The 26646-nt window shown below is 45.2% G+C and overlaps 1 protein-coding gene across 1 annotated transcript in view; it reads left to right on the top strand.

Moving 5' to 3' along the window:
• Positions 1 to 26646, top strand: part of DNAH3 (dynein axonemal heavy chain 3) — a 95157-nt gene that overhangs the window by 50839 nt on the left and 17672 nt on the right. The window contains exons 39-49 of the mRNA XM_053364226.1: positions 1433 to 1562; positions 3469 to 3705; positions 4858 to 4961; positions 7188 to 7482; positions 12693 to 12872; positions 13334 to 13457; positions 20608 to 20764; positions 21997 to 22140; positions 23908 to 24574; positions 24938 to 25103; positions 26217 to 26433. Coding sequence (XP_053220201.1) covers positions 1433 to 1562; positions 3469 to 3705; positions 4858 to 4961; positions 7188 to 7482; positions 12693 to 12872; positions 13334 to 13457; positions 20608 to 20764; positions 21997 to 22140; positions 23908 to 24574; positions 24938 to 25103; positions 26217 to 26433 — 2421 coding nt within the window. The remainder of the gene's footprint in view (positions 1 to 1432; positions 1563 to 3468; positions 3706 to 4857; positions 4962 to 7187; positions 7483 to 12692; positions 12873 to 13333; positions 13458 to 20607; positions 20765 to 21996; positions 22141 to 23907; positions 24575 to 24937; positions 25104 to 26216; positions 26434 to 26646) is intronic.

Below are 26646 nucleotides of genomic sequence, written 5' to 3'. Positions count from 1 at the left end.
GTCTCATACAGGAGAACAACTGCAGTGGGCAGGAAGGCAATAAGGGGGGGGGATGAGTTGTTGCTGTGGCCGCATAGCTAGAAAACTGCTCTGTGCTGTTTGCAGTGTAGGCGGAGTGGTAAGTGCTCTCGTTTTGCCTCTTATGTGACAACTGAGCAGAGTTTGTTTTCACCTTGGGAGAAACATGTTGGTGATAGAGCCATTTAATAATGTAACCATTTTGGAACCAATGGTCCTGCCATCTTGGCACTACCACCAAGAAGGGCCTATCTCTTGTAAGCTTGCCCTAAGACATGTATGGTCATGTAATAGCTCTCATTTATGTCTCATATCCAAGATCCCTGGTAATTGTCACTCTATTAGCATGGCACCAAAAGAAGGGGAAATGCACCCCCCCAAGGCATAGATTTGCACAAAATTCCCATATGCTAATTAAAATGCATAGGTACAAATTTAGACATAAGTACTATAATTTTTTTAAAGAATGCAATACACCCCACTATGGTGTCCAAGTGCCCTTTGTGCATGCTCATCCAGGTGCTACCTGTCGATGGACAAACCTGTTCTTTTAAGGGTTATTTAAACTGAAATCGAACTTGTACTGGACAGCTCTTCAGATAGGGGACTGTCCTTTGTATAATAGGATGCATGACCAACCTACTCTCTATCCAATGTTTATGCAAATGTATACCATCAATAACCAACCCAGTGGAGTGGAGCTGTAACACTAGTTCCCAGGATGGGGCGGGGGGCACAAGGCAGCGTGGAGATCTGGGTGGTGCAGGTGCAGCAGCGCAGTCCCTCCAGCACTCCTAACATTCCTCTTGCACTGCACCAGTCTCCCCACCATCTCCCTCTCTCCCTCCTGGTAAATGGCAGAGATACCACTGCAGAGGAGCTAGTGTTACAGCTGTGCCCCTCCAGGAGAACCACTTCTAGATCCTTAGGAACAGCAGTAATTGAGGGTCCCATGGTCACCCTAGCTTTGTGATGGTAGTCTTACCACCTGTACTGGAAGAGCTGGCCATGTACTAGGCAGCGTGAGGGAACTGCCTCAGGCAGAAAGTCCTGGAGAGTGAGGAGCAGCAGCAGCAAAGTTTGTGCTTGGTAAGGATGCTGTGAGCTTCATTTTCCCACTTGCCCACCCCCACCTTGCTGTGCCATTTTGCCTGTCATGCACCTCCCAAGTGAGCCTGCTACCCTCAGATGCTGTGGAGAATGCTGCCCCATTGTAAGACTCAGCTGCCAGTTCAATTGGCTGCTGCTGTACATGTAATGGGATTGAAGAGGCACTGTTTGTCTTTGCTTTTTGCTTGAGGCAGCAAAATGTATTGGTCCTGCTCTGCATATTGACTGTTAGCAAACTGTTCCTATTGGTAATAATGTAACTTCTGCTGCATTTGAAAGCCATTTACCCTTTTCCAACTTCCAGGTTGACGACTTGTTCATGTGGCTAGTTCAGCCTTGTTTGGAATTTATTCGCCATCATTGCAGGGTCATGGTTCAGACATCACCCATCCATCTCACTCATTCCATGATGACACTGTATACTGCTTTGCTCGGTAAGGATCCTGTGAGCTTCAACTTCCCGCTCTCCCACCCCCACCTTGTTGCGTCATAAGATTGTGGGAACAATTGTGTTAGTTCTCCCAACTAATTTGTGCCCCAGAAAGATCTGGAAATATCACTGAGGAAGCCCATGTTGAGCTGGGTCCAGGTTAAACTGCAGAACACACTGGTATGTGTGTGCAAAGGAATGAACTGAAGAAAAAACTGTAGTAAAGCACATGTGCTGCAGTTCTGGAATTTTTTGTTTCAAAATTATTCTAGTTCAGGAAGAGTGGGATGTAGAAATGCTCAGGCACAAACCAGAATAACAGCTGTACAGTGGTACCTCGGGTTAAGTACTTAATCCGTTCCGGAGGTCTGTTCTTAACCTGAAACTCTTCTTAACCTGAAGCACCACTTTAGCTAATGGGGCCTCCTGCTGCTGCCACGCCACTGGAGCACGATTTCTGTTCTCATCCTGAAGCAAAGTTCTTAACCCGAGATAATATTTCTGGGTTAGCGGAGTCTGTAACCTGAAGCGTATGTAACCTGAAGCATATGTAACCTGAGGTACCACTGTACATAGCTTTGGCACTTTCTTAATGGGAAGCAATGCACAAATCTAACAAACCTATACAATGAAAAGCTGTAGTAGGTGAAGTCATCTGGCCTCCCTAGGCTAAGCATTTCTCTTGACCTGTCACCTCTTTTCATATGAAACGCATCTTGCATTGAAATCCATAAGGGTATCTTTGTATACAGTACAACCTACGTTTATTTCAACTCCAGATTCTCAATATAGTGCATCTAACAAAATGATTTGTAAAGTCCACATTCACTTTGACCTTGTCATACCACAGATATCCATGCCATCCAAACCTTAAATCATGACTTTCTAGTCTAAAATCCTCCTATTTCTTAGGATCACCCACTCCTTCATCCACACTAAGCAACATGCTGCAAAGTACATTTTCAAATCAGGCAGTTCCAATCTCTTGCAGTACTTTCATTTTAACTCATGGTTTTTTACATTGCCATAAAACTTCGATAAATCTTTTTTGCCATTCTTTAAACGGTAAATCAGTTGCAATAGGTATTGTTTGAAATAAAAACATCATTCTAGGTAAAACATTAATTTTTATTACTGAAATTTTGGCCAGCAGTGACAATTTGTCTGCAAACAGATTGGCCTCGCTTGCAGGTTTTGCCTTCCCCATAGCAATAGTCACAACTTTGGCAGAGAAAGGCATTGCGTGGAATCCTTTAAGTCTAACATCAAGGGGGGGTGCAGTGGTGCATCAACCCCACCACAGAACAGTGCAATAAGAGAGCACCCCTTAGAGGGGTCTAGTTGGAAGTCTCTGTCCAAAAGCCAAGGTGTATGGCAGATGGGCCACAGAGCTTTCTTCAGTGGCTTGGGAGAGTCGGCCGTGTAGACCTGTGTCTTGGGGAGGACACATTAACCCTAGGATTGACTCTATCATGTGCCAGCCGTCCACCAGCCCTCCAGTGCCTTAGCCAAATCCAACCTACACCTGGAATCAATAAAGTTGTGGCCTAATTTAAAATCCCAGAACATTTTCCTGTCCAGTTTGTTCACCTAATAACTTCTCCTTTCTCCCTGTTGACTCACATCAGCTGAAAGGCCCTCTGTGCACCAGATCTGCTCAATATAAACTTAATATAGGATTGTGGTGTAAGCTGACACCCCTTGCTTTAATCAGTATCTGAGCAAACAAACAGCAAAGGAGTGGGAGCTGAATGTGTTGGCAGCAGGAGTGCCAACTTGAATAAAATATGGGGGGGGGCAGGAAAGGCCTGCCCTGGTTATAGAACACATGACGTGGTACACACACACCATTTGAAGTTGTTGACTATGCCTTCTAAGAACAATCTTCATCTGCTCTTTTTAAAAAATAGATGAAATAAGGAATTCCGGCGAAGACGATTCCGAGACCATGTCCAGCCAGCAGATCACCCTGTGGCTGCAGGGACTTTTCCTGTTCGCCTTGGTGTGGACCATCGGGGGCACCATCAACGCTGAGGGAAGGAAAAAATTCGACCATTATTACCGGGAAGTTTTGATGGGGATGGACGACAACCACCCACGTCCCAAAAGCGTAAAGCTGACGAAGAACAACATTTTTCCAGATAGAGGTCTGTTTAAACACATACGCTTATGCAAATTTAAATAATTGGCTTTGTTTATGAATCATTAAGCATCATATCTCCAGTATGGGCATTGAATTGTTTTGTAACAGGTCCCAGAGATTAAGAAAGGAGCTGATCATCCTGAACACGATGGATGGGGAATCCCCAGCTCCCATAAGCCCCAAGTAGAATGACCTGGGATTATTTATGCTGTTATTTAATTTATATCCCACCCTTCAACCTGAACAATCCCAGAGTTGTATGCAGCAATTCATAAAATTGTGTATGTTGATACAAAGGTCATAAATCCAACACTATAAATAAAAATATGATGATGATGATGATGATGATGATGATGATGATGATGATGATAATAAGATGATGATGAGAGTTCATATTCAACAATATCTGTAACGTCATAGGAACTCTCTGGTAGCCTTAGAGCAGGGGTTGGCAAGGCTTACCAGCCATTGGCTGGATCTCTCCCGCAAAGATCATTGGCTGGACTGGCGCAGCGCGGCACCAGAAATCGCTTCTGCGCATGCCCAGATGCCAGAAATCGTGCCTGCGCAGACGCGATTTCCTGTGCCGTTGGCAAGTCCCCATGCTGCGCTGGTTTAGCGCAGCGCACGAGAGACCTGCCGAGTGGGCGGCTTGGTTTGGGGGCGGTTCGTCGGCCAGTAAAATGGTCTTTGTGGGCTGGATCTGGCCCATGGGCCACACGTTGCCAACCAGTGCCTTAGAGTAACTGAAAGAGAACTGAAATTGACAGAGCCTTCCATCCCTGCCTCTGAGTGCAGTTTTTCCACCTAGGAATTTGTTTTCAGTATCAGAACCCAGGTCACAGAAAATCCATTCCTGGTCTTCCCTAAAGTTTTCTTTACTTTTTCTTTACTTTTGCAGTGTAATTTGAAAGTGGTGTGTTGAATGGGGAGTTGCTGCTATTGGTACACAACTGGAGGACAGAAATTATTGGTGGGCTACTGCTGTAGCTGCTCTTCTGTACCAAAATCATGATTTGGCAGCATTTGGGTTGTTTCTGTTTGGTTAGAAGGTATATGTAGAAACATATCCAAATTTTGCTGTCTGAAATAATACCCAAAGTCAGCCTTGCTGCCTTAAACTGAGCTTTCCTGATCGCCTTTTCCCCTCAACCAGGGACCGTGTATGACTTTTACTTCCACAAGATAGCCAGTGGACAGTGGAATAATTGGACAGAGTACATTACAAAAGAAGAGCAAACCATCCCTGCTGGAGTAAAGGTAAACCATTTGCATTTATTGCCTCATAATTGCTCAGGCTGACCTTATCTGATTGGCCAAATTAACAAGTCCTGACCATTACTTTCAAGGGGTCTACTCTGAGTAAAACTAAGTTGGATAGAACCATTTATTATTATGGGTTGTATGCAGAAAGTCCCATGTTCAATCCTCAGCTGAGGTTGCTTTTTAATCACTTATCTCCTTTGTATCTCCTTTCTAACATCATTGCACACTGCTTAGAAACTACAGTGTTAAGAGGTGTGTGAATAGTTGAAATAATGAAACCTCCGTTCTTTAATTAAAAAAGAAGAGGGAGAGGTGATTTTTGATGGCTTTGTTAATAATTGCCTGTGGCTTTGTTTATTATTTTTAATAAAGCTGAATGGGACAGTTTTGATTTTGGATTTTTGTGTCCCGATTTAGAAACACTGCTTAAAGAACAAGATTTCCCCCAGTCCCAAATCAATGAATGTAAGAGCTTGTTCTCAACGTTCAATCACACTTTCTGGAATGACCAAGAAAAACAGTGAAGTTTTAGCAGGTGTAGGGCTGGGACTATGATGATGGGGAAAGCCTTAATGGGCTAATTATTATTGTGCATCACAAGGCCTGCAAGGGCAGAATGGGATGACCTCACATCATTGTGACATCAGGTGAAAGCCTTGATGGGCTGATTATTATTGTGATCATTATATTTATTTATATCCTGCCTTTTTCGCTGACACGGACTCAAGGCAACTTACAGATAAAATAGGAACAGTGAATATATAGGAAGAATATCATTGGAAAGCAATTAAACATGTACAGAACTAGGACTATATATAAATATAAATTATGTTTGAAATACTGCATATATTAATATAATGCAGTTTGAAGCAGCTGGATGCGTATTAACTGACCCCTTTTGGAAGAAATCATTGAATAAAATATCATGTAAACTTTTACTTGTAGAATTCTTTAAAAACAGAACATAAGTCTCAAAGGTACACCCCAACTATTCATACAATGTATTGTGGTGTACAGCACAGGCTCAGCATCTTAGATAATATGAAATTATCCAAACAAAGGCCTTTCTCCTCCCACAGCATCCATTTTCTCTGGAGCTGTTTCCTCTGTAACTCAAAGGGTCATTTACACATCCTTACTTCCACACAGTTTGAGACAAAAGACTAAAGGCAACTTCAGAATGGAGATTTGCAACCAAATACCTTTTTCACCTGATCTAAGGTTACAACACTGACATGTTAGCTAGCAGAAAACAAAAACTAGCTAATTATCAACTCAGCAGGAGCTCAGAGTCTTTTAGAAAACTACTGTGAAAAAACCCCAATGCTAGCATCACATATTTAGCCATTTTCCATTTAAAACGTTCATTAATATACATACATTTTCCATTTCTGTATGAATTAAACCAGTTATACTTAACATTAAAAACATACGGATAATTACAATAGCCCTTTCATTAAAAGCATTCAGTTCCCAAAATCCTAATAATGGAGAGGGCGTAGGTTTGGTCCACCCCCTCCCTCAGCAGCATCTCCACTTTGATTTGATTAAATTCTTGTCTGCTATTTTCCCAACCCTCAAGTTGAGCTCAAAGCAATTCACAACAATAGCAAATATAAACAACACTCAGTAATACATTGTTATACCTGTTGTCTTCCCAGTAAATGAATAGTCACCGCTCACTCCTATGGAGCAAAGCACAAGCTCTGCCCTAAGAAGACAGGTTTGCAAAACCTGCAGCCCACCCCAACGGTGGCTGGAAACTCTGCATTGATAGAAATCCTACAGCCTGTGCATGCATATGTAGGTACACATGAATGCATAGCAGGAAGGCTAAACAGTAGGTGGAGCCAGAGCCAATGAAAGGCAGAGCCAACTAATTCTAGTTTTGTCCCCATCCTATTCCCTGCTGAGTTATACAGGGGCAACACTTAGACTAAGGAACAAGCACAAAGCTGACAGTATTGTAAGTTAGAAGGCAGGCAATTGGCGGCTAGCTGAGAACAGAGTAAGGTTGGTGGGGCAGTGCCCCATTTACCCTAATGGACCAGCTTCCATTGCATGCCTGGTGTGCAGTGTACAGGACCCTTGCAATGTACAGGTCATAAATACATTATCTCTTTTTCTCATGCACACACTCCCTTCTTGCAGTGATGCAAATTTTTCTACTTTCAAATGTGCAAGATGTGTTTTTTACACCTAACCATCTCTTCACGACAGGTCTCCGAGCTTATAATTCCAACCATGGAAACGGCCAGGCAGAGTTTTTTCCTGAAAACCTATGTGGAGCATGAAATCCCATTGCTCTTCGTGGGAACCACTGGTACAGGGAAATCAGCGATCACCAACAGCTTTCTGATTAATCTCCCAAAGACAAAGTACACTCCCAACTTCATCAATTTCTCTGCCAGAACTACAGCCAACCAGACCCAGGACATTATTATGTCAAAATTGGACAGGAGAAGAAAGGGACTTTTTGGTCCTCCAGCTGGGAAAAAGGCTATTGTATTTGTAGGTAAGATCACATCTTAAACATTTTTCTTGCTACACATTACAGTTTTGAAGCATGCTGTTACGACAGCAGCTGTACCTCCTTTCGCAGAAATAAGCTGTCAGGGACCCCAATCCAGGTAGGTAGGGAGGGAGAAAGACCAGGGGGTGGGGGAAGAGCTGGGTGTTATCAACTTTTCAACATTGTGATGTATCACCACCCTAACAAAATGATGTTGAAAAGCAGAGGGAAGAACAAGGTGCATTAAGCCTGGCCCCGCAAGGTGCTGGGGTGAAACTGTCGGAATTCAAGCCAAGAGTCAGAGCCTCCAGCTCTTAGGAATTTGGCCACCCTCCAGGTGCCCGGCTTGAATCCTTGACCTCCCCTGCCAGCGTCTGCCGGCAAGATCAAAGGAGGTCTCTTCGGCGATCCTTTTCAAACGTGAAAAGAACACACCACTCCTCCCCCAGGGAGGGGGAAAGAGACAGACAGAAATATATCTACATGTCTTTATTCCTGTCTTTCAGCAGTACAGAGAAAACATGTCTGCACACTCTGCTTCCCAACTGCAGAGAGAGAATAAACTCCACCCATGTACTTCCAGTACAGGGTCATGTGCTGCTCTGAGGTAACATCTGGCTCTCAGAGCACTTTACAAACTGTGCCTGGTTCCCACGGTACAATCCAATATCACCCACATCCTGTTTACCATTCCAGCCACCTGGTGCTTGCTTCTGCATTGCTCCTTTTTCGTAACATCCTCCCCCAAAAGAATCAATGCGTGTTGCAGCAAGCAAAGCATGATCCAGAGAAGAAAACAAACAGTTGTTATACACATAACACTCCCCTGTTGTTTCAGTTCCACCCTTGGAACTCCCCGCCACTGGTTTCCCCAGTGTACCTCTCTGGTTGTCTGGTTTCCAAGGAATGAGTGCATCTGCATTACCTTGGCTAGCAACTCTCTGTTGTGTCTTTGTCTCTGACTTAGACACAGCTCCAACCTGTCCTCGGTTGTTTACAACAGCAACACATGCAACAGCTAAGTTAGCAAACTCTTTTGAGTACCTCTTGGGTGGTTGACCCTTTGTAACTCTCTCAGACCTACGTGTGAGGTGCTGATCCTCTCTGCTCACTGGTCCAGTCTCAGGACTCTTTGGAGAACTAGTTCCAATGGTAAACAGTGGTTCATCCTTCAGTTGTGAAGGCCTATCTATTGTGTGAGACTTCCTCTCAATGACTGTGACAACTGAGCTCTCCGAGCTATCAGTGTCATCACTTTCTGTACAGCTGAAATCAGTGAAATCATCATCATCTGAATCGTCCTCAGTGGGAAATGTGTGTACTATCACTCTCTCCTGTTCAGGAGCACTCTCTAGAAATTTTGTGAGAATCACCTGACCAGATTCAGACAAAATTACTCTGTAGAGACCCTTTTCATACCCCACAAAAATGCCTCTGGCATTCTTTACTCCACCTGGAGCTTCTGTTCTCACATGAGACCCAAAAACCTTGAAATGGGCAACAGAAGGTTTTCTGTGGAACAGTTTCTCAAAAGGAGAACTTCCCAACTCTTTTGAAACCTTTCTCACTTTCGTATAACAGTACGACATTAGAGACTCGGCCCAGTACTCATGTGGCAGATGTGAACTAAGCAATTGCGCTTCCATCCCCTTTTGCAATTCTCTGTTCACCCGTACACAGACACCCCTGTTCCACGCTTCCGCTGAAACAGAAACCTTGTGTCTTATTCCCTTCTTCTGCAGGAACCTTTGGAAATCCTGTAAAAGAAAAATCTGCTTCTCATCTGTGAATAGACAATCAATGTTAGCATCATGCATACTCTTAACTTTGTCACAAAACTCCTGAAACCTCTCCAAGGCTTCCTGTGGCTTTCTCAACACATAAACCCAGACATAGTTAGAGAAATGATCCACACACACAAGATAATATCTTGCATTGCCTCTAGATGGTTCTAGAGGACCAATCACATCAGCATACACCCGCTGAAATGCTCTGTTGACTCCGGTCTTCTTCTTGCTCACACCTGCAAGAGAAACTAGGTTAGACACAGATGAATTACATTCCATGTAATCACTTTGTGCAAAAGTCAACAAATAAAGTCCATCCTTCTGTTTGGCAGAAAGATATAACTCTCCATCTTTGTAGATCTCGCAGCTCTCAGCATCGTAGGACAGTTTCAGTCCTCTCTTTGCAATCTGCGAAACACTCAGCAGATTGAACTTCAATTCAGGAACCAAGTAAACATTGTTTATTGTCAAGTCCAGACTCTTAAGATAGACAGTCCCCACGCCGGCCGCTTCTAGCTCCTGACCATTGGCCTGTGTCACAGTGAAGCTTTGCTTCTTAAACGTTGAAAAGAGTTCTCTGTGTGGGGACATAGAACTGTCGCTGCAGTGTCAATAATAAACGCGTTCCCAACATCTGGCGTGGTTCCTTTCGCCATCAAAGCCTTTGCAGGTTCCACCATAGGCTTGGTACGACCTTTGCCTGACGCCTCAGGCTTTGCTGAGCGGCCCTTCGCTCCTTTTGGCTGACGTGGCTTCTTACAGTTCCGCTGAAGATGCCCAGCCTGTCCGCAATTGTAACACTGGACAGCGTTCAAAGCTACAGCCTCCTTTCCAGTAGCCTCATCGGTGGGGGAATTAGAACTCCGTTCCTCCCTCCCCCTGTCCTTTACTTCCAGTGCAGCATGCCGGCTGTGTTCATCTAGAACCACGGCACTCAGGGGCACTCCCCCCTTCTTGGCATCCATGCTGAATCCAAGGGTCAGCTTTACACTCAATCTCAAGCCAGCTTTCACTTTTCAAGCCAGTAAAACTCCAAAAGTCTTTGTTTACTGCTTCACTGGCAGGCAAAACTTTTGGGCTGTTTTTTCAAAACCCTTGCACAGCTGCGCAGATACACTTTCGATTTCCCAGGCTCTTTTTAGCCATTCTTTAACTGGCAGACGTTGCCTAGCAACCTGCTCAGGACGGAACTCCTTATCTCACCACAGGAATTCCTGGTATGCAAGTTTGCTCTTTCAGAGCTGTTGTTTTTCAAACGCAGCTATTGTGAACCAGAAATTAAACCTTTCTGCGTTCACTTTTCTCTCTTGCCCAAAATGCAGCATACCTTTTCTGGGGCTCCGTTGCCTTGAAACACACTCCTCTCGGTGTCCAGCTGTCTGTTCTGTTCAGCTTTCTGGCTGCAGGCAGACGCTTTTCTTTATCTCCTTAGGTGCAGAGGATGGCAACGATTCATCGACCTCTCACCTCTCATGCAGATTCTGATAGATCAGATAACCATCGGTCTGCTACCAGTTGTCGGAATTCAAGCCAAGAGTCAGAGCCTCCAGCTCTTAGGAATTTGGCCACCCTCCAGGTGCCCGGCTTGAATCCTTGACCTCCCCTGCCAGCGTCTGCCGGCAAGATCAAAGGAGGTCTCTTCGGCGATCCTTTTCAAACGTGAAGGAGAACACACCACTCCTCCCCCAGGGAGGGGGAAAGAGACAGACAGAAATATATCTACATGTCTTTATTCCTGTCTTTCAGCAGTACAGAGAAAACATGTCTGCACACTCTGCTTCCCAACTGCAGAGAGAGAATAAACTCCACCCATGTACTTCCAGTACAGGGTCATGTGCTGCTCTGAGGTAACATCCGGCTCTCAGAGCACTTTACAAACTGTGCCTGGTTCCCACGGTACAATCCAATATCACCCACATCCTGTTTACCATTCCAGCCACCTGGTGCTTGCTTCTGCATTGCTCCTTTTTCGTAACAGAAACAGCCTCAGCTCCCTCGTTTGGAGAGGCAGCGGTTTCACCCTGGTGCCTCATAGGGCTGTGGCAGCCTCAACACCGAACCTCAGCAAACTGGAGAGGGGGGGAAGTATGTCCTTGCCAGCACCCATTCTGCGCAGTAGGCTTTGGCGCAGGGAGGGGCGGAAAAGGTTGGGGGTGACGCGATCTTTATCATGGGGGAGGTACAAAGACCGACCATTCCCAGATTCTGCTAGCGATTGAGCCAGACATGAACTTACGACGCTCTTCACTGTAAATGGGTCTCACCAAGAATAAAGCCTGGAAAAGACAGGTCGGAGTCTTGTCTGTTTACTCTCGAGCAACCACACCATCATCTGATAGGCTGGGGTTGATGCAGCTTGTTTTCCCTTGGGGTGCTGGGTGCTGGCAACAAAGGGAGTCCCTTCACTGCCAGTGCCCAGCGCATCAAGTGAGAAAGAAGCTCCATCGGCTCTGGTGCCTCACAACTCATTTCTCCCTCGGTTTGAGGGCCAGAGTGCAATGGCACCTTCATCCGGTGGTATATCACAGGTGTAACCACTGCCACTCCTGAGTGCAACATACTGCCAGGTGAAGGTGCCATCGTGCTCTTTCTCTTTTCAACTGTGTTGTTTATCTTTATTACCTTTCTATTACAGAATATATTACTTATCTATAAGTTATATATTCTGTAATATATAACAGGCAGCCCTGTTCAGGGAAGTTTTTAATGTGTGATATTTTAGTGTATTTTTGGTTTCTATGGAAGCCGCCCAGAGTGGCTGGGGAAACCCAGCCAGATGGGCGGGGTACAAATAAATTATTATTATTATTATTATTATTATTATTATTATTATTATTATTATTATCTGTTTTTAACTTTGTGAAGTTTATTCGAAATGTATCAAGGGTTTAATTTGAGAACAATGTTTTTCCAAATAGTCTTTTACACATTCCCACTCTTTAAAAAACTTTTGGTTTGGCTGATGCCTAATTGCCACTGTCGTTTTTACCAATTCCAAATACTCACACAATTTGTTTTGCCATTCTGCCTTTGTTGGTATCGTATCCCCTTTCCAATTCCTAGCAATAAACATTCTTGCTGTGGTTGTAGCATACAAATAAAAGTTTAATCTAGAAAAGGCTCTGTTCCTTTCTCTAGAGAACATAAGAAGAGCCCTCCTGGACCAGGCCAACAGCCTGTCTTGTCCAGCATCCCGGCTACCCTGATACCTCTGGGAAGCCTGCAAGTAGAATCTGAGCACAAGAGCACTCCTCTGCTCCTGGTGTTGGTGTTCAGAAGCATTGCTGCCCCTGACCATTGAGGCTGATAGCCTCATCCTTATCCTCGCCCTTTCTTTGCTTTCTTGTGTTGATGGGTAGAGGGAGAGGGGTAGAGAGAGTTCTTTTTTGTCTTCGGAAAATAATATTCAATCAATATTCTTCCTAGATGACTTAAATATGCCTGCCAAGGAAGTGTATGGAGCCCAGCCTCCCATAGAACTCCTTAGGCAATGGATTGATCACGGCCACTGGTACGACAAGAAGGATACCTCAAGGCTTGATATTGTTGATGTTCTGTTCCTTTCAGCAATGGGGCCTCCTGGAGGTGGAAGGAATGATATTACAGGTATGATGTCAGATTAAATGCAATAGGACAGCCTTTTATCCTTTTCTGCAGTCACACAGTCAATCAATCAGTAGCTGAACTGGGTTCCACACAGTCACAAAAACAAATTAACCAAAAAAGCCTCAAAAACAAAAACTCAAAATAAATAGCAAAAACAAAAGCGCCAAACTTAATCTGTTCTGGAAGTCAGTTTGACTTCTGAAATGTTCAAAAACCAAGGCGCAGCTTCTGATTGGTGCAGGCGCCCCGGAAACAATAGCCAACAACCACATCGGACGTTCGGCTTCTGAAAAGCGTTTGAAAATCAGAACACTTACTTCTGGGTTTTCGGCGTTTGGGAACCAAGGCGTTTGAGTACCAAGGCGTTTGAGAACCAAGGTACCACTGTATCTGCCTGGGGTCATCAGAAGGAATGGCAAAGCCGCATTGAGACTTACTGTGTCTTCCCTTGTGTCTTACAGGACGTTTCACAAGGCACTTGAACATTATTTCCATCAGTGCCTTTGATGATGAAATTTTAACAAAGATCTTTGCTTCCATCGTTGACTGGCACTTCAGCAAAGGGTTTGAGGCCACTTTTCTGAGGTAAATGGACCGTAAGGAATGTACTTCTCTTCAAGAGAGCACATTTTGTGGTATTTATATGCGCAGAAGCTGCCCCAGGTCGTTGTACCCTTTAAAAAAAGTACAGTTCTCTTTTTCTCTTGTAGAAAAGACTGCACAAGACTCTCTGTTTAGAGTTTAAACATAACACATTACTTTACTTGGTATACTAAAACATACAGTGATTTTTTTCCTTAAAAATTGTTTAGGGGTACTCTCATTTTGACTCAAGAAAAATCACCATTTTATAGTTCAGATTGGGAAAAATAAATACAGCAAATACAACAAAACTGACCAATCACCATGCTAGATTCCAACTCCTACTCCACACATTAAACACTTGCTTCCATCTGAGACTCAGGAAACACACCATGACAGGAAATGAGGCCGCCATCGGGGGTAGCAGCGGAACTGACAATTCACCATGCTAGAGAAGAAACTTTTTTTAAAAAAAAATATATTAGTTTCTTCTCCTGTTAGATTCAAAAAATGTTTAGGGGTATGCGTACCCCTGCGTTCCCCCATAAAAAGGCACTGAAAACACACACATACGTATGAGAAACTGGCAGATTTATGAGATTTTAAAGACTTACTCTAAGGCACATAGCAGTCTAAAACACACTCCTTATGCTCTCACAGTAAAACTCACTCTCTACACCTGATAACACACCTGGCAGCAGAAACTGCCTGCTGTGGTGACATCCTAGGATTCCATAGCACATTAATTCTTTCCATAACATTTTGGATGCACCACTCCCACTCATTTCTCCTAACAACATCTAGCTGCTATCTACCACTGCCACTGCTCTTGCTATATAATCCTGTACTGTTGTGTGTTTGCTATCTGAAGTGACACTTGATTTAGGATCAGGAGGTTGATAAAGAATCTCCATGATTAGCAAAATAGGAAGCTGTCATTGGTCCATCTAACTTAGTTCTGTCTGTACTGACTGGCAGCAGCTCTCCAGGTTTTCAGGTGTTGGAGATGCGAGGGACTAATGTGTAAAGCCATGTGCTTTGCCACTGAATTATGAATGGGGATGGGGGAGAAATAATGAGCAGTGTCCAATTAAACCATTGTCTCAGCACAAGGATTTCTGCTTGTACAATGGAACTTCCCCTAAACATGTTCCACCAACCCTTTGGAGCAGATTTGGGGAGGGTTAGGGATAGATGCGTGGGCGGAGGACTTTTGTTGTGCAAAAGGAAATCCTTTGCACTTTCCCAGTCTTAACAGTGCAGTTCTCTGGCCAGGTTATGTATGCAAAATGCATATACTAAGATAATCCATTGTGATGGGATGATGAGCTGCTTGTGCGTAAAATCCTAATCCCTCAGAGTTTGGCTAAGTCCCCAAACCTCTGTCTGTGATGGAGCTCCTTAAACATGACTCCATCAATCGCTCGTTGAATCGGACAGTGGGCGTTTACGGAACTTCTTCCAGCATAAAAGCTCCTTAACGGAAACGCGTCTTCTGGACTCTCGGCGTGACAGTTTCCGCCGAGGAGTGGGTGTCCCTACAGGAGGTCCTGAAATCTCCCCGCTGCTCCCGCTTGAAGTGTCTCTGAGCCCTCCCTCTGACTCACTTTCCCTTGGAACTCCACTTCTCCCCCTGCTGGTCCCCTCCTCCGCTGAATGGTCTCTCTCACCCTCCATGAGCCCTTTCACCTCCTTAGTCTCAGATGGCAGTTCCCTGACATCCACCTCCCCTCCAGGGCCCCCTTCACCCCCTTCCCTCCCCTCCTCTGCGGGAGGCGAGGGAGCAAAACCCCTGAAGGAACCTCCCTCATCTTCCGAAGTTTCGAACACTTCCCTCCACCTTTTGCTGTCTCCGGTTTCCAAGTACTCCTCCTCATCGGAGTCTGTTCCTCCTTCCAACTCCGATTCCCTGAATCCCTCCAGTTCCTCCTCATCGTCGGTGGTGCCAAAGTACTCCCTCCGAAACCTCGCTACTGGCTGAGGTTTCCTGGGGAACCTTTGGTGAAACGTTTCGATCAAGATCTCGTCACGGACCTCCTCTGCCTTCACCCAGGTGTTTTCCGACTCCGGTTCCCCTTCCCACGCGACCAAATACTCCACCTGATTACCCTTCCACCTGGAGTCGATGATTTCCGCCACATGGTTGCGGCTTTCCCTTTCTTCTATGGCTGGCCCCCGTGTGGATACCCCTTCACCTTCCCCCCTGTATGGTGACAGTAATGACCTGTGGAATACTGGGTGCAGTTTCATGTGGTTCGGTAACCGGAGTCTGAACGCCACTGGGTTGACCTGTTGGATGACCTCAAATGGTCCCAATCTTTTGGGTCTCAATTTCTTGCAACCCCCCTTGAACGGCAACCCTTGGGTTGATAGCCAGACCCGACTCCCCACCCTAATTGTTTCACCTTCCCTTCTGCTCTTGTCTGCCTGCCTCTTATATTCTTCCTTGGCCCTTTCTAAGTTGAGTTGGAGTTGACGATGGATCGCTTCCATTTCTTCTACAAAAAGTTCCGCGGCCGGAACACTCCATCTTTCCCCTCCTTCCCCTGGAAACGCCCTGGGGTGGCACCCATAATTAGCCAAAAAGGGGCTCATCCCGGTGGACACATTCTCAGCATTATTGTAAGCAACTTCCGCTAGTGCCAACTTTTCGACCCAATCGTTCTCTCTGTCATTGACATAACACCTCAGGTATTGTTGGAGAATACCGTTTGCTCTCTCCGCCTGCCCATTGGTCTCAGGGTGCCTGGCAGTCGAAAAGTTGACCTCTACGTGCAATAAGCTCATAAGTTTCCTCCAGAATCTGGACGTGAACTGTTTCCCTCTGTCGGAAACCACCCTCAAGGGGGCGCCATGCAGTCTGAAAATATGTTCTACAAACAATTTCGCTGTTTCTTCCGCCGTGACTGCATGTGAGCAAGCTACAAAGTGACCCATCTTAGTTAACAGGTCTACTACGACTAGTATGGCGGTTTTCCCCTGGGATTTGGGCAGATCAGTCATAAAATCTATCGACACCGCCTCCCACGGTCGTTCTGGTGTGGGTAACGGTTCTAATAACCCCGCTGGTGCCCGCCTTTCTCCTTTGGCTCTCTGGCATTGGTCACACCTTCTCACATACTCCCGTACATCCTCCCTCGCCTTGGGCCACCAAAACTCCCTGGTCACCAACCACATGGTCTTGTGTTGCCCAAAATGCCCCGCTGTGGGATTGTCGTGCAGCTGTTTGAGTACTCTCCCCCTCAATTCCCCTTCGGGTATATATAGCGCCCCTCTGTAATACAATGCCCCGTTTCTTTCTTCAAAACCCCTGGGGTCTCCTCCCTCTCTCCTTAGACCTCTGAGCTTGTCCTGGGCGTACTCATCATTTACCGTTCCCTCTACCAGTTCTCTTTGCCCCACCCAGGCCGCACCACACACCCAGTGGTCCTCTGGGATAATATGTCTCTCTTCCGGCGCTCCCTCCCCCTCCAAATATTCAGGTTTGCGAGAGAGAGCGTCCGCTCTGATGTTTTCTGGACCTGGCACATAGCAAATTTCAAAATGGAATCTGGAGAACTCCTGGGCCCATCTCACTTGTCGTTGGTTGAGCACCCGTGCCGTTCTCCAATACTCCAAATTCTTGTGGTCCGTACACACTTGCACCTTATGTTGTGCGCCAATTAGTAAGTGTCTCCATCTCCGGAACGCTTCGTGAATGGCGAGTAGTTCTCGGTCATATACCGTGTAGTTCCTCTCGGATTTGTTCAGCTTACGCGAAAAGAAGGCACACGGTCTCCATTCCGACTTATTGCTCCCTGGCTGAAGCAGCACCGCCCCCACCGCCCGGTCTGAGGCATCAGTTTCCACTCTCATGGGTTTTTGTAAATCCACATGCAGGAGCTGTTCTTCCGAAGCGAATGCCCTTTTCAATTCCTCAAAAGCATGCTCCGCCTCCGCCGTCCAAACGAATTTCTTCTTGCTGCTTAGACAGTCCGTGATGGGAGCCGTTAAGTGGGCAAAGTTCTTGATGAATTTACGGTAAAAGTTCCCAAACCCTAAGAACCTTTGCACATCTTTTTTCGTTTTCGGTGTCTTCCATTCCAGCACCGCCTGGACCTTCCCTGGATCCATGGCTAATCCCTTGTCTGATAAGCGGTACCCCAGGAATTCCACCTCCTTGGTGTGGAACTGACACTTCTCCAATTTCACCCACAACTGGTTTGCTTGCAGCTGGCTCAGCACTTCCCTGACATCCTTTACATGCTGCTCCTCATTCTCTGAATATATCAGCACGTCATCGAGGAAGGCCACGCAATTCTTATAGAGCAAAGGTCCCAGTACGTGGTTCATGAGCGATTGAAAACAGGCGGAGCCTGATTGTAATCCGAATGGCATAACGAGATATTCAAACGCCCCCAAAGGGGTGAACATGGTGGTTTTCCATTCATCCCCCTTCTTTATTCGTATCAGGTTGTATGCTCCTCTCAGGTCCAGTTTCGTGAATATCTTTCCCTTCCTCACCCTGGTCAAAATGTCATCAATCCTGGGCATGGGGAAAGTCACTGGTTCTGACACGGCATTTAGGGCCCGGTAGTCCACGACCAATCTCGGTTTATCCGTGTTTTTTTTGTCCACAAAAAACACTGGGCTCCCCCCCACCGCTCTGGACTCTCTGATGAAGCCCCTCTTCAGGTTTTTATCAATAAACTCCCTTAACTCCTGCATTTCCCTGTCTGACATGGCGTACAGCTTGCCCACGGGGAGCTGGGCCCCAGGGACCAGATTAATTTGGCAGTCAAAGTCTCTGTGCGGTGGTAATTTATCTGCTTCCCTTTCACTGAAGACCTTGCTCAGGTCAGCGTATTGTTTGGGCACCTTCCCTTTGTCCGCCACTTCCGTCCCTGCTAGAGAGGCTTTTGCCCCTTCTGGCACCTTTCCCTCTCTGCAGTGTTCCAGACAATGTGCTGACCCAAAGGAGACCACTCTCTGATGCCAGCCCACTAGCGGGTCATGCAACGCTAGCCAGCTCATTCCCAAAATGACTGGAGCCCCTCCCAGGGTGGCTACATTGAACGCTATCCTCTCAGTGTGCCTGGCCACCCTCATAACCATTGGGACGGTTTGTAGGCTGACTTCTCCTCCCAGCAGCTCCCTCCCATCGATCGTGGTGACCTGCAGGGGGTTGCTTAAAGGGAGTGTCTGTATCTGGTGTTCAGCTGCAAACTCCTTGCTCATAAAATTACAGGAGCTGCCTGAGTCCAGCAGCGCCTTAGTCTTTAGTGGGTATCCGTTTGCCAGCTCTAGCAACACCTCTATTACTAGGGCTGGTCTTGGAGGTTCCGGAGTGGGCACTTTTACTGCTCCTTGGCCTGTCTGCAGTGCCCTGACAGAGGCAGACAGGCGTTGGCTTTTACTGGCTCCTGGACTTCCTCCTCCTTCCCCCCAACAGCTCCAGCCATCCCTTGCCATTCCTTTCTTTGCGGGCAGACTCTGGCAAAGTGACCTGGCTGCTGGCAGAGATAACATTTCTTGGCGCTCTTTCCCTCCTTCTTCCTCCCTTCACTGGGATTTGAAACTGCGCGCGCGCGCGCTGTTCCAACTTCCATCGGCTCTCCTGGCGGGAAACTTGGTTCTGGAATCTCTGGAATGCGGAAATCCCTCCAACGCTCTCCTTTCCCCTCCCGCTTCTCCAAGGCTCTTGCCTCCTGGCGTGCTCCAATGGTCAGCGCTGATTTGGTCAGCTGGTCCATAGACTCCGCCCTGGGCGCCCGGGAAAGTTCATCTTTCACCGCCGAAGAAAGCCCCTCTTCAAAGAGCATTTGAATGGGTTCCGCCGAAAGGTCCCACCCCAATCTATGTATCAACATTGTAAACTCAGTCCAGTACTCACGAACCGATCGGCTCCCCTGTTTGCACGCCATCAATTGTCTGCGCACCAGCCCCTGTTCAATCTCGCTGGAAAACATCAAATCCATGGCGCGAAAAAACTTCCTCGCGTCCTTCAGCATTTCACTATTCCCTGCCATCAGGGGTCTGACCCAGTCTCTCGCCCCCCCTTCGAGATGGCCAATCACAAACGCCACTCTCGATGCCTCGTCGGGAAAGTCATTAAACTGCAGTTCAAGAGCATACTGCATCTCTGTCCTAAAGGCTTGGTAGTTCCTGGGGTCCCCCCCAAACTTCTGCACCATTCCTGGCATCTTTCTTGCTAGTGTAGCGCCTTTTGCCTTTTCTGCATCCTGCGCCCTCCTTTCTTCTAGCCTCGCCGTTTGCATTGCTAGCTGGAGTTCCAACACTCTGTACCTTTCTTCCAGGCTTGGACCCTCTCCAGCTCCTGCTGCTCCTCCGGCTCCGGCTGGGTTACTCATGATGCCTCTCTGCACAAGCTGCTTTCAGGGACTGTCCGATTGCTGTGATGGGATGATGAGCTGCTTGTGCGTAAAATCCTAATCCCTCAGAGTTTGGCTAAGTCCCCAAACCTCTGTCTGTGATGGAGCTCCTTAAACATGACTCCATCAATCGCTCGTTGAATCGGACAGTGGGCGTTTACGGAACTTCTTCCAGCATAAAAGCTCCTTAACGGAAACGCGTCTTCTGGACTCTCGGCGTGACAGTTTCCGCCGAGGAGTGGGTGTCCCTACAGGAGGTCCTGAAATCTCCCTGCTGCTCCCGCTTGAAGTGTCTCTGAGCCCTCCCTCCGACTCACTTTCCCTTGGAACTCCACTTCTCCCCCTGCTGGTCCCCTCCTCCGCTGAATGGTCTCTCTCACCCTCCATGAGCCCTTTCACCTCCTTAGTCTCAGATGGCAGTTCCCTGACATCCATGCACAAAAATGCATATATTTCTGACAGTAACATGAAATGAATTATATTGGGGGAAATTGCTTGCAAAAATGGATATCTTAGGCAAAAACATCCAAAAGTGTGTATGTTAGGAGAAATTAGCACTAAATGCTAATGATTTGGGGGGGGGGGTTGCAAATTGGTGTGGAAATTTGTAGAACTGAACATAAAATTGGGAAAATGAGAATCCGAAATTAATGGATTTGCTCATCCCTAGTGATGTCTGCAACTCTTCACCATGGCAGAGTGGGAGAAGAGAACCTAGGGGCAGGGGGCATGGTGGAAAGAAAGCTCAGGGTTACATTTAACTTTTTTGCTCCTTTTCAAAGGCTTGGCAAAATGATGGTTCATGCTACCATGAACATTTATAAGATGGCTGTGGAAAACTTCCTTCCGACTCCTTCAAAATCTCACTATGTCTTCAACCTGCGCGATTTCTCCCGGGTCATCAGAGGAGTGTTGCTCTGCCCACATACCCATTTGCAGGTGTGAAAGCTACGCTAGCTTTTATTTCATCACCGGGGGCACCATCATCACCATAAAACTTAGCATTTATAATTGCACTTTAGGTTTCCAAGTTCTTTGTATCCATTGCCACATTGGAATGATTACAACAACACAACTCTGTAGATTAGGTAAATATTGAATATTGAAGATGGAGGAGTGCAGAGCTGAGGCTGAGCAATTGTGGCCTACTAGAAGCCACCAAGGTTTGTGGCAGAGGCGACTTTTGACCTAGAGATTTCCTGATCAATATCTTAACCAGTATGGGCTGCATCTAGGTATTAGTCCTACTCAGAGTAGACTCGTTGAAATGAATGAACATGACTAACTTAGGCCCATGAATTTCATTGAGTCTGCTTTGAGTAAAATTTAGTTGGATGCAACCCTGTGCACACAGTTGCACCTCACAATGGACCACACTGCTGCTGAATCTCCAGAAATAACTTCTCTCTGTAATTCCCATCTCAAAGGTGATTTATCTGCATGGAGAAGCATCAGAGCTTTTCTTCTGCAAAGGCTTGAGCTGGTTCAGTCTAAAGTTCTTTATATTGTTACCAGCTGTAACATGGGATTCCAGAAGTCTTAGCCCTCAACCTGTGCCTGTGCTCTTTGGAGAATTGAAGACGTGGTAGAGGTTGTTGTAGCTTTAAGAAATTCACATATTTACACCTGAATTTAGGTTAAGGGAGTACAGATCTTACAGCTTGATCATCTCAAGAGGGGCTTGTTCTCCACAGCAATGCATTACTGGAGCCCAAGGCATCTCTCCCAGCCTCCCTTCAGCCAGCCTGCCAAAAGATAGATCTCTGTCTTTGTTCTCTCCCTTCTTTTCAGTACAGCTTGCTAAAGTTACTCTCTCACACACATACACATCCCATCACTTTGGGAACCTCTGTCTGCACAGGCCCAAGATTCCTTTTAGATGGCCATCAACACCCTTTGTCATGTTAACGCCTCTATCCGAGGTCAGGCACTGGCCTGCAATCTTCCCTTCGGTACTCCAAATAATAATTTAAAAATCCTACTGTTTATTAATTTCTAGGGTTTAGGGGGATCCCACCCCCAAACCCATAACAATATTTACTGATTAAATTCCTGTTGGTTGGCTTCCACCTCCCAGTGGTCAAGAAGTATCAAGATCCATGTGTGTGTGACTATGTTCATATCTGCTTCAAAACCAGGCATGGATTGACGTTCCTCCTTTCTTTTGATAGGATGGGGAGAAACTGATCAGGCTTTGGATTCATGAAGTTTATCGGGTCTTCTATGACCGCTTAATAGATGACGAAGACAGGAAGGTGTTTTTTAACATGGTGAAAGAAACAACCTCTGATTGCTTCAAGCAGAGTGTTGATAAGGTATGTTCATCTTCAAGCAGTCAGAGCTGTTTGAATAAAGAGAGAAAAAGAGGATATATTTACGGCAACTGTTATTTTGGTTGCATTGGGCTGAGGACCTCCCCACCCCCACCCCATTTTCGCATGGTGCAAAAGTGGCAGAGGGATTTCAGCAATTTTCTGGAATCGGGAAATTTCAAGGATGGAACTCAAGTTACATTCACATCTTATTCTCTGGCTTCTATTTGAGTGGTCAGTCGTAGCAGCTGCCATTTATCTTTGCCCAGAATTTTTCTTGGGTTGTTGCTACATCACAATTGATTGATTGATTGATCAATCAATCAATCTATTGATGAATACATAAACAAACAAACAAACAAACAAACAAACACTACAACTGATAAATTATGGGTGGTATGCTATGTTAGTCCTACTCAGAGTAGAACCATAGAAGTTAAGCAACATGACTACGTAGAACTCGGTTGGATAACACCCTATAGGTTTTAGTTTTATGGGGGGGAAGGCAAGCAAGGGGAACGTGATGGAAGCATGTAAATTGTGCTCGGTATGAAGAAAGTTGATAAAGAAACATTTCTTCCCCTCTTGTAATATCAGAATTTGGGACCATCCAAGCTGAAAAGTGGGAGATTCAGGACAGATAAAGTGCATAGTTGTAACAGGACCCCCCCCCCATCATTCAGTTTGTACAAACTTCGCACACACTCACACTCACACACTACATACGCTACGCTTCTGTTATAAATTCATAGAAAATCAACCATACATCGGATTTGCACTGTTCCACTTTTATTTTACTCCATGAAGGAAGGACTACAAAATGGGGAAGGTTTGATACAGGCCAGCCATAATCCCTTGAACATCCCAGCACATCCACAGGAGCCCTGCCCAGTTGCTATGCCAACCCTGATGGTCCTAGACAGAAGACAATCAAGATCACAAAGAACTTCCATATGGGAGTGGATTCAGCAGGGACTGGAACAAAGGACAATGATCAGATCTTCCCTCAGGGGGCAGGAAACTGCGACTACCTTTTGTCTTCTGAAAATGACTCATGGGGAGGGGGAGAAGGGAATCAGCCAGGTGACAGGACACTCAGGTTACCACCACAACTCCTCCCTCAACCCCTCCTTTCTGTAATGTATGCATGATGTTTCTGGGGGTGGGCTTGACCTACAGGATGGGAATTTCAAAAGTTTTTATAAGGTCTTGCACACCATTTTTCTGTGTCTTACCTCTCACCTGCAAGTGAGGGGAGCACCCTGTTGCAACAGTCAATAAAGGCCAAGCCTACAGGCTGCTGATTTGCTCCAATTTACTCTGGTTGGTGTCTTTACTTTTTGTCCAAGGGAGCCCTCGGATTTTTCCGGTAACATAGTTAAACTATGGTGTTGGCTATGACAAGATGAAATGATGGCTGCCTACTTGGATGGCTTTAAAAGGGAATTAGACAAATTCACAGAGGATAAGGTTATTAGTGACTACTAGTCATGGTAGTTATATCACGTGTAGTTCCAGAGACAGTATGGTTCTACATGTCAGTTGCTGGAGCTCATGAGTGGGAGACAGCTGTTGTGCTCATACCTCTTTGAGAGCTTTCCAAGACGTATGGCCATATTGGGAGTGGGTTACTGGACTAGATGTGCTTTTGATTCAACCCAGCAGGGTACTACTTATGTTCTTAGTGTGTCTTCCCACATCCGTTATTTCAGAGTGGTGGTGGGCAGATGGAGTCCAAACTGCTTATGTATTCCTCACTGTCTTCCATAGGTATTAAGCCACTTGTCTCCAACTGGAAAGATCCATGACGATAACATCCGGAGCCTCTTCTTTGGAGACTACTTTAAGCCACAAAGTGATGCAAAGATCTATGATGAAATAACAGACTTAAACAAGCTGACGTCTGTTATGGAATACTACTTGGAGGAGTTCAACCAGATCAGCAAGGCGCCCATGTCTCTGGTTATGTTTAAATTTGCCATTGAGCATATCTCAAGGATATGCAGAGTACTGAAGCAGGATAACGGCCACTTGCTGCTGGTGGGCATTGGTGGAAGTGGCCGGCAGAGCGCCACCAAGCTGGGCACCTTTATGAATTCGTATGAACTCTTCATGATCGAAATCACGAAGTTCTACACCACAAATGACTGGAGAGAGGATATCAAGAAGGTCATGTTGCAGTCAGGGGTGGCCAACAAAAACACTGTGTTCTTATTCTGTGATAACCAAATAAAGGACGAGTCCTTTGTGGAGGACATTAACATGCTGTTGAACACGGGAGATGTGCCTAACATCTTTGCAGCAGATGAGAAGGCTGACATTGTTGAAAAAATGCAGGGTGCGGCAAGGACCGAAGGCAAGAGAATTGAAGCCACCCCTCTGGCCATGTACAACTTTTTTACTGAACGCTTGAAGAAAAACTTGCACATAGTTTTAGGTACAGATAAAAAAATAAGTTACTTTCTTATTCTGATTCCTTCTAACATTTGACTGGGCTTGTAAGACAGAGTTGTTCCGCCTGGCCCTTGGCTTGGAGCCAATTTGATTCCCTCCCTCTCTTTTTTCTTCCCTTCTCCTGCGATGAGGCTACATTTTAATATTTTAATATTTCAATATTTTAATGTTGTATTTTAATTTTGTTTTTAAGTTGTAATCATTCAACTTGTTTTTATTATTGCTTGTAAGCTGCTCTGAGCCCAGCCTTGGCTGGGGAGGGCGGGGTATAAATAAAAAATTATCATCATTATTATTATTATTATTATTATTATTGTCTGAGAAAAAATGATTATGTCCATTGCAGCAATGAGTCCAATTGGAGATGCTTTCCGGAACCGCTTGCGAATGTTCCCTTCGCTGATCAACTGCTGCACTATCGATTGGTTCCAAAGATGGCCCACGGATGCTTTGGAAATGGTTGCCAACAAATTCTTAGAGGATGTGAAGTTGGAAGATGAAATCAGAAAATCGTATGTCATGGGATGCTTTGCAAACTGCCCCCATCCCACTCCCTCTCTAATATAACAAATCTAAATCTAATATAACAAATCTAAATTGTCACAATTTCTAGAAGGCATGGGCATGTAACTCTGTTGCAGCCAAAATCAACAAAAGGTCTTGAGGCACCTTAGATGCTAACAAATTTATCCCAGCCCAGTCTTTCGTGGACTTGATTAGGAATGAGGGAGAAATTTGATTCAGATCACATTTAAAGGCAAATCTACCAAAAGTCACACTTTCTGAAATAATACATGAATGGAAAGAACATCTTTCAAAATTCACATTTCTCTGAAACTGCTACCTTGTGGGCCAAGTAATGTGTACAAAGATGCATTTCCTAGGGGAAAATATGCCTACAAATGCATATATTCATTAAAATGAAATGCAAAGATGCAATCGGGTGAGATTGCTTTCTAAAAATGGAAGTATTAGGAAAAATTGCATACAAAAATCTGTATATTAGAAATTCACACTGAAATAGTGATGAATTTCCAGGGGGATTTTTTATAAAATGGAAACTGAAGTGGAAATGTGAAAAACTGAACTTAAGATTAGGAAAAAATGAGAAACTTGAGATAAACTGAAATTGATACATTAAATCATCCCTAGTCTTAAGTCTACTTCAGAGATGGTTCTCCAGATATTGTTGAAGTACTACCCTCATCATCCCTGTTTACTGACTTTGCTGGCTGGGACAAGCTTTGGTGCTTGCATTGCCACTTTTGATGCCTTCATAATGACCTAACTGAACTTAGTTTGGCCTGACATGATCTATAGTTAATACTGATCAGGGCTGATTTCTAAGAAAGGTATTAAATAGCATTGTAGGCCATAGATATGTAAAACAGTTTTTGAAATTATTGCAGAATGATGTTGACTATTGTCCATCACCACAAAGCTTTCTGATATGGTTAATTAGCATGTCACAAAATCAGCTCTTGGTATGTCCTCAAATAACTCTCATATCTTGAGCCAAAGTTTTACCAGAAAAATTATGTGGCTCTTATACAATGTTCATGGACCACACAAAATTTAACTCATTGTTTGTATTAGCTACCTATTAACATGCGTTTTCCCTGTAGGGTTGTGTCCATGTGTAAGTATTTCCAAGAAAATGTGAGAGAACTCTCAGTCAGTTATTACAGCACTCTTCGAAGACACAATTACGTAACACCAACATCCTATCTGGAGTTGATTCTGACCTTTAAGGCATTATTAAATAGTAAAAGGCATGAAGTGGATATGATGAGAAATCGCTATCTTGTGGGCCTTCAGAAGCTTGATTTTGCAGCTTCACAAGTAAGTGTGGACTGGAACAGGTAGATTATATGGAAACTTGTAACTGTTTTCATTATCTGCAGTATCCATTGCAAGCTCAGTATTATTAATAGGGCTGTTCAAAGACAATGGCTGTATACGCACCATATATTTAAAGCACATGACCTCCTCCTAAGAATCCTGGGAACTGTATCTTACAGAGCTACAATTCCCAGCACCCTTAGCAAACTACAG

Source organism: Podarcis raffonei, chromosome 14, assembly GCF_027172205.1.
Source record: "Podarcis raffonei isolate rPodRaf1 chromosome 14, rPodRaf1.pri, whole genome shotgun sequence".
In the NCBI taxonomy this organism is placed as follows: Eukaryota; Metazoa; Chordata; class Lepidosauria; order Squamata; family Lacertidae; genus Podarcis; species Podarcis raffonei.
The sequence above is the reverse complement of the archived record's forward strand: the minus strand, read 5'-3'. Positions and strand labels throughout refer to the sequence as shown.